At 67.6% G+C, this 7353-nt stretch overlaps 3 protein-coding genes across 3 annotated transcripts in view; all 3 read right to left on the bottom strand.

Annotated features, from left to right (window-relative positions):
* MNEG_5509 (TPR protein) overlaps positions 1 to 1510 on the bottom strand; it is a gene marked incomplete at both ends in the record, with an annotated part of 3862 nt that extends 2352 nt beyond the window's left edge. The window contains 2 exons of the mRNA XM_014046015.1: positions 14 to 569; positions 1421 to 1510. Of these exons, the coding sequence (XP_013901469.1) occupies positions 14 to 569; positions 1421 to 1510 (646 nt within the window). The remainder of the gene's footprint in view (positions 1 to 13; positions 570 to 1420) is intronic.
* Positions 1511 to 2554: 1044 nt separating this feature from the next.
* MNEG_5508 (hypothetical protein) lies at positions 2555 to 5937 on the bottom strand (the record flags this gene model as incomplete). The annotated part of the gene is made up of 6 exons (XM_014046014.1): positions 2555 to 2733; positions 2965 to 3039; positions 3344 to 3493; positions 3850 to 4607; positions 4837 to 4924; positions 5163 to 5937. The coding sequence occupies 6 exons, from the start codon at positions 5935 to 5937 to the stop codon at positions 2555 to 2557; spliced, it is 2025 nt and encodes a 674-aa protein (XP_013901468.1).
* A 1159-nt stretch (positions 5938 to 7096) lies between these two features.
* On the bottom strand, positions 7097 to 7345 carry MNEG_5507 (hypothetical protein; the record flags this gene model as incomplete). The annotated part of the gene is made up of 1 exon (XM_014046013.1): positions 7097 to 7345. A coding segment is annotated over one exon (249 nt), but the record flags the coding sequence as incomplete, so codon positions are not given.
* Between the last annotated feature and the right edge of the window lie 8 nt (positions 7346 to 7353).

The raw sequence follows: 7353 nt of genomic DNA, 5'->3' as shown, positions 1-7353 counted from the left end.
GCAGCGCCGCCACAAGAGGAGGTGCGTTTGCTGTCTGCAGCGGCGGCGGCCGCGGCGGCGGCGGCGCGCTCGTCGGCGAGGCGCGCCTTCATGGCTGCGGTGCAGCGCGCCTTGTGGCGCGGCCACGCGGCGCGCTGGCAGGCGTCGCTGCAGTAGCGCGCGGAGCGGCAGCGCGTGCAGACGAGCAGCTTGCGCACGCCGACGGCGGCGGCGCCGCACTGGGCGCACGCGTCGGCGGCGGCGGCGGGCGCGGCGCCTGCGGCGGCGTGGTGCTGCACGTGCTGCGCATGCTGCTGCTGCTGCTGCTGCTGCTGGCCCTTGGGTCTTTGATCGGGCTGGATATGGTCTCGCAGCGTCGGGCTGCTGGTGTCACTGCTGCTGGGAGATGCAGGTCCCTCCGCAACCGCGGCGGGCGCGACCACGGCGACTGCGGCTGCGGCGCGAGTCGCCGCATCGCCGCCCTCTGCAGCGCGTGCCGCAGCGCTGCTCTGTGCCGCCTCGCGGCGGGCGGCCTTGTCACGGAGTTCCCTAGCCGCAGCCTCGGCTTGCGCTGCCTGCTCATTGACCTCCTGCAAGGATAGAAAGGCAAGTAAGGTGATCAAGCTTGAGTCACCCCGCCCTCCCGGTGGCTGCCCAGGCCCCTAAACAGGGCGCCTTTGCTTTGTTATATCATTATCACTCGCCTGTAGCAAGCTCTGTGCGTGTCGATATGCCAAGTAGGCCAAGGCCGCCGCGGCACACAGGGCGGCAGCCCCGGGTGCCCAGTCCTTCGCCGGCATGGTTAGCTTAGCGTGTTGGCAATTCTGACCTGCGCGCTTGTGTGCTGTGTAAGATTGATCTGGTGCGTCCACACCTCAGCAAGCAGAGCGTGAAAGGTGAAAAAGCTGCGGTACCCTGTCGTAGAACGCAAAGTACGCTATATCAAAAGTTCAACCAATCTTCTGTCGACAAATAAAGCTTGGCTTTGTGTCCAAGTTCGATCCTACTGCATCGCTGCGCCCAGGCTGCGCCTCAGCGCAACCTCCAGCTTTGAAGGCGCAATCACCTGTCGCCTCAAATGGAAGACTCCAGTGTTCAGTCCAACATCCGCACTTTCCTCCCGGGAGGCCGAAGGGCACAGGCAGGCAGCAACCCGTTCGGGAGGCAGGCGTTGCGCGGCGTTGTTGAGTTGCCGCCCCAGCACCAAGGTGGCAGCAGTGGCGGTGTAGCTTCCGCCCAACCAGCGCACGCACACATGCAGCAGCAGCCCATGCTGTTTTCATTGCTGGCCGGAGGCAGCCGCGGGATGAGGGGCGCGGGTGCGAGGGGACGCAGCAGCTGCGGCGAGCTCGCGCAGCATGCACAGCACGAGGCTTCTCAAGAGCAGCAGCGCCATCAGCAGCCGCAGCCACGGCAGGGGCAAACGAACTCGCAGACGCACCCTCAGCCCCAGACACAGCCCCAGAGCCAGCAGTGCCAGCTGCAGCAAAATCAGCAGCAGCCTCGGCAGTCGGCATCTCCGCAGCAGCATCACTCATTTGACCGATCGAAGCAAAGCCAACGGGAACGGCAACTACCCCCACAGCATCAGCAGCAACAGCACCAGCAGCATCAGAACCAGCAGCATCAGCAGTGGAGGCCCGCGCCCGAGCAGCGCCATCCCAAGCGGCCGCGAGCCGCGCCGGCCGGCGGCGGCCGCGTGCCCCACCTGCTGCAGCCGCTCAAAGCCATGCGGCCGCAACACGATCACGACGCGTGGGCGCCCGGCCGAACGGCCGGCGGGGCGCGCGGGCGCGGCGCGCGGGGACGGGGGGCGGAGGCCGGGTTTGACTTCTACTTTGATGGCGCGGGCGAGATGGTGAGCCCCCACCGCGCCTTTGAGGGCGGCGCAGAGTCCTGGGAGCGCGGGCAGGCGTTGGCGCGCGTCTGCAGGGCGCCGGCAGGGGTGCTCTTGGACTGGCAGCCGACGGCCGGTAGAGGGCGCCTGTCGCAGGAGCATCATTGCAGCCCCTCCCCTTCCTTCTCCCCGGCCCCCTCTGCCGCCCCACCCCTGCTTGATGAATAACCCCATAAAACAACTGACAGGACGACGCCATGATTGGTCTGAGCGGGGCGCCCAGGACGGCGGGGGAGCTGGCCTGGGAGGGCGTCGGGCGCTGCGGCGTCGGGCCGCGCACCATGCACGACTGACGGGCGGCTGGCGCCCTGGCCCTTGCTGCCGCGCCTGCCGGCTGCCCCCGCCGAACCGTCTTCTGGGCGCTCTGATGTGCGCTGTGAGGCGAGGGCGCTTTGTAAAGTCGGTTGAGTGTGGCAGCTGCGCGTGCTCAGTTGATGGGTGTGTCTAGTTGTTGCTACGTAATGGCGGCGGCCAAAGACAAAAGAGGTCACACTGACAGCCTTGCTGCTTTTACACGAGCGCCGTGCAGACCAGAACAAGAAGAAGCTGCCTGTCGCCGCCCCTTGCTGTTACACATTGCCTCCTGTCGGGGTCACTGCCTAAAAAAACCGCTACCTGCTCTCAGCACACAGCCATCCTGCATTGCCTGCACTTTCTCGGCACCGCGGCCGGCACCCGTCAGCCTCCGGCCCGCGCCGCGCCGCCCGCGGCCCCCGGCGCCTCTGCGACGTGCACCCACCCCGGCCGCGCGTGGCCGGGGCAGGCCGCCGCCCAGAGCTCCAGCAGGCGGCCGCGGCCCGTGGGCAGCAGCGTCTCGATTGTTGAGTAAACCTCCTGCGGGACGCGCCACTCGCGGCCTGGGGCGGGCGGTGCAGCGGGCAAGGTGGGCGGTTGGGTGGGAGGCGGCGGGGAGAGAGGTGCAGCAGCCCCGGGGCTCGTCTGGCGTCCTTTGCGCGGATGGCCGCGCTACGCGGCGGATCCAAGAGCGTGCGCGTTTGGCAGGCGTGAGGGTCGGACGCCCAGGCTTTCCCACCGTGCCGCCGTCGGCGGTCGCGGGCGCCGCAGTCCTGCAGCCGCCCCCTGCTCACCGGGGGCGGGCACTATGCAGTCGAACACGACGTCGGGGCTGCGTTGGTGGCGCAGCTCGATGTCGCGGCCGACGCCTGCGAAATGGATACCAGGAGTTGAGTTGCCGGGGGCAGGAAGAAAACCGAGGTGATGCAGCTTGTGTTGGGATGGGTACAAAAGGTAAACAGGGGCCAGGGTCCGGGCACCCGCTGGCGCTCTGGATCCCTTCCTGCGGGCACATGTGCAAGCAGGCAATCAGCATGCAGGTGCAAGTTCAGGCCCAAAACCATAAAATCTGCAGCTGACCCGGCGGCGCCGCAGAAACCGGCCGGCGGGCCCCGCCGCTACGCGCCCCTGATGCATCCCCTGCCTTGCAGCGCGCTCTACACGGGCACGCACCCTCCCTCCGGAATATCAGCAGCGTGAGGTGGCCGGCCGCGGTCGGCGCAAGGCCCGGCAGCGCCAGCACGCCGTTGTTGGGGGCGCGCCACACCCAGGTGAGGTTCTCGACGTAGGCGAAACCCCAGGCGCCCAGCTGCGACACGACGGCTGGGGTGGGGGAAGAAGGGGGTGCGTGTGTGCTTGGATGAGGGGGGTTGATCATGAGGGGGGTTGCCGGGCATGAGCTGTCGGACCATGAGGCATGCCGCAACATATGGAGGGGTGCGCCAGCCAGGAGCGAGGCGGGGGGGAGGTGTGTGCGCAGCAGATACCGGCGTCGTCGAGGGCGCAGCGTGTGAGGAAGATTGGCCTCATGTTCGATTGTAGCAGCTGTGAGCCCAAGAAGACACTGCAGCCCACCGCCGCAGCCCATTGCCGCAACTCATCACGCCGTTACAGCTCGTCGCTGCTTTGTCCCGGCGACACAGCTGATGGCGAAACACAACATCAGAAAACACACCCACCTGCCAGGAGCTGCTTGCGCGCCCACACAAATACGAAGCCCTGAAGGCACAGCTGCGCCACTGGCAGCGCCGCCAGCCGCCGCGTGAGCGCGCCGCGCCTGGCCGCTGCGGTCAGCCCCGCGCCTGCGCCTGCGCCCGCGTCCCCCCCTGAGAGCTCCGTCGAACCCCCTCCCGCGGCCAGCGGCGCTGCTGCCGCTGCTGTCGGCACTGCTGTCGGCACTGCTGTCGGCGCCAGGTTGTGCGGCGCTGGCGCTGGGGAAGCTTCCCAGCCGGTGTTTATGAGCACCCCCAGAAAATCGCGCCGCCCCAGCAGAGCGAAGTCAAAGCCGCGCAGATCCGCTGCCTCGTGGTACGACCCGGGGCCGACAGCGGCAGCAGCGACGTCGCCAGCGACGGGTGCCCCTTGCTGCTGCTGCTGCTGCTGCTGCTGCTGCTGCTGCTGCTGCTGCTGCTGCTGCTGCTGCTGCTGGAAGTAATGCAGCGGCGCCCCGTACGGCCGCACTGCGCGCCCCCAGGACGCAGGCAGCGGCGGCGGCGGCACCCGGATCTGCAACACCGCCGCTGGGTCCGCGACGCGCACGCGGCGCTTCACCAGGCCGGCGCCCTGTCTGCTGTACTGGCAGGCTGTGGCGGGGCGCGACACGAATAGCATCGCGTCGGGCTCCGCCGCGGCTGCGGCTGCGCCGCCAGCGGCAGGCGCCGCCTCAGGAGTGGGGCCGCGAGGCTGAGGGGCCTTGACGGCTCGCTTGCGCTTCGGCCTGCGAACGGTTAAGGGTGACAAAAGTAAGTCAGCCGCCTGACAGTGTGGCCTTCATAGCATGATGGAAACATGATGTGCCGGGGTTCGACTTCGCAGGTTTAACCGCACCCTCGTGCACCCCACCACAGCGCCTGGAGCGCAAGGGCAGCGCAGCCGCCTGAGTAGCCTTCAACGCTGCGGCGGCCGCAGCGGCGCGTAGCTTCGCGGGAGCGCCGCCCCGGGCGCACCGCTGCTGCTTTCCGTCGCCGGCAGGCCCCCAGGCGTCGTCGTCGCTCCAGAAGCCCCTCAACTCCCGAAGCAGCTCCTCTTCCTCATCTGGGGGTTTGGGAGTTTTACGGGAGCAAGGGGTTGGGGCCGCTCAGCAGTGGGGGCCGCGCAAGCGTATGCCGATGTGATTACCACGGGTGCTGCGGCCCCTAGGGAGCACGGCGTGCAGCAAGGGCGCGGCGGCGGTGCGGGCTGCGCGCGGCAAACAGCAGGGGAGCAGCCGGGGGCATGCGGACGGAAAGAAGGCTTGTCACTAAACGTGGATCCTTGGTCAAAGCCGCCGCACCTGAGCACAGCTCTCCATCCGACCAGGCCTGCCGCCCGCCGTCGCCCCACCCTCCCCAGCCGGCGCCGTCCGCATCCGCACCGCCGACGCCCGCGCCGCTGCCGGCATTGGCGGCGCCGCCGCCGCCGCTGCTGCCATTGACACCGACAGCAACGCCGCCCCAGCTGCCGCCGTGCTGTCCCCCTCGTCCCAGCAGCGCCATGTTTCCCTTCAGCACCGTCCTCACGTTGAAGGCACTCGTGGCCCGGAAAATCGCCCGCAGCTGCCGCTCAGTCGCGCCGCCACTGCCGCCGCCCCCGCCGCAACCGCTGCCGCCCTCTTCAGACGGGACTTGCTCCGTGTCTTGCATGGATCGGTCCAATTTTGTGTGAGGCTGCTGCTGCTGCTGCTGCTGCTGCTGAGGCTGCTGCTGCTGCTGCTGCTGCTGCTTGTGATGCGCCCACTGCTTCTCCTCTGCACGATGGCGCCCTGTCTCTGGCTCCCAGGTGTCCCGCCGTCCCCCCTCCTCCAAGGCACCGGCGCCCTGGCTGCCGCTGCCGCTGCTGCGGCCGCTGCCGCCGCCGCTGCCGCTGTCCGTGCCGCTGGGAGAGCGGCGCTGCTGCCCCGCCCCTGGTGGCCGCGCGGGTCCCGCTAGGATCCGCTCCATCTCCTCAAATTTCCGCATGATCATTTCAGGCGTCTCTTCATCTTCCACGTACCCAACGTAGTGCGATGCACTGGGCAGTGCGGCCTTGCGCAGCACGCAGCGCCGCTTGGAGCGCCCGTCAGCCGCCATCGCCGCCCGGGCACAGCAGCTGCCAACGACGCAGCGCGTCCGCTAAAGCCCGTTCAGGCCGTACTTATGCAGAATGCGCAGACCTTGCAGGTGTGCATTCGCGCGCATTCACTGTTCATCGTGCAAGTGCATGCCGACCTGCGTGCTGGCTGCGCCGCTGTGCTGCGCTCGTGCGCTGTGACTGTGCATCAACCAAGGGGATGGGCGGCATGGAACCAGCTGCCTCAGTGCTACATCTAGTGTGAACATCTCGTGAGATCCTTTCCGCTATTGGCATTGGCATCTTGATCGAGCGACATTGGCGCCAAGATCGTGCAACGATCTATTATAATGCAAGGGGAACCTTGAACCCACCTCGTGCCGCATCACCACCGAATTGATCTTATATGCGCACGTTGGTCACGGAGAGGGCGCTCCATTGCACGCGCACGCGCGCGGCAGTTGCAGTTCGAGCAATTCTACTGTCATGTCGTGCTGCCTGCGCAAGTGCCCTTTTGCTGCTGCGCCCTTCCCCACTCCCCCCCCCCCCGTGCTGGCCACCTTGCCCAGCTCAGTCGCTGCATTCCCATTCAGAATCATGCTTGGTGTTACAATGCACATGCCGTGGGAACATGTTGATTCGATGCAGCTGCGTTTGCATATGCCGCGCGGCGCGGTCGCAGATGCGTAAGCAACAAATATGAATGAGCCAGGGTGCAGGTGGGGGAAAAAGGATGGCGCCACGCTAGATGCAGGCAACAAAGCATACCAGGCAGTTGTCAAGGCGTGTGCGCCCACATGGACAACCTGAACCCCCATGGCCGCTGCGCAAGCTGGTCGGGAGGTTGCAATTATGCGATTAGCTTGGAGGAAGCAGAGCGCAAGTGCCGCTGCTGCTGCTCCTGCTGCGGGACACAAGAGGTGTCGGCGAGCTGATGATGGAAGCAGAGAAAAAGCAGCGCCCCGCCCCGCGTGAGGGCGGGCATTGTCGGAGGACGGAAGAAATGCTGGCACGAACGGCCCAGGAGCGCGTGCAAAATTGTCGGAGCTGTGCCGAGCGGACGCAATGCAGGTGTTTCTAGGAACGCCGCGCGGGCAGGGGCTGGCGCCTCGAGCCCACGCAGGCGCGAAACCGCGCCGCGCCTGAGGGGACGAAAGCGCTTCACGCGGCGCGCGCCCGTCAGTGGCGGCGCCAGTTGCCGGTGTAAGGGTAGCCGCCGTACGACGCCATCTGGGTCCGCGCCTGCGCGCGCTGGGTGGCGGCGTAAGTGGGCATGCCGCCGTAGCTGTCCGCGGCCTGCATTATGTCAGACTGCGTGGCCATCATGCCCAGGTCGCGGCCGGTGTCGGCGTCGAAAGGCCGGGCCAGGGCGCCGAGGAAGCGGCGCGCGAGGGTCTTGGGTGCAGTGGCTGCCGCGGCGGTGCGGCGCTCGGCGG

This window comes from Monoraphidium neglectum (assembly GCF_000611645.1).
Source record: "Monoraphidium neglectum strain SAG 48.87 unplaced genomic scaffold scaffold00827, whole genome shotgun sequence".
NCBI classification, from domain to species: domain Eukaryota; kingdom Viridiplantae; phylum Chlorophyta; class Chlorophyceae; order Sphaeropleales; family Selenastraceae; genus Monoraphidium; species Monoraphidium neglectum.
This window is presented reverse-complemented; position numbering and strand designations above follow the sequence as displayed.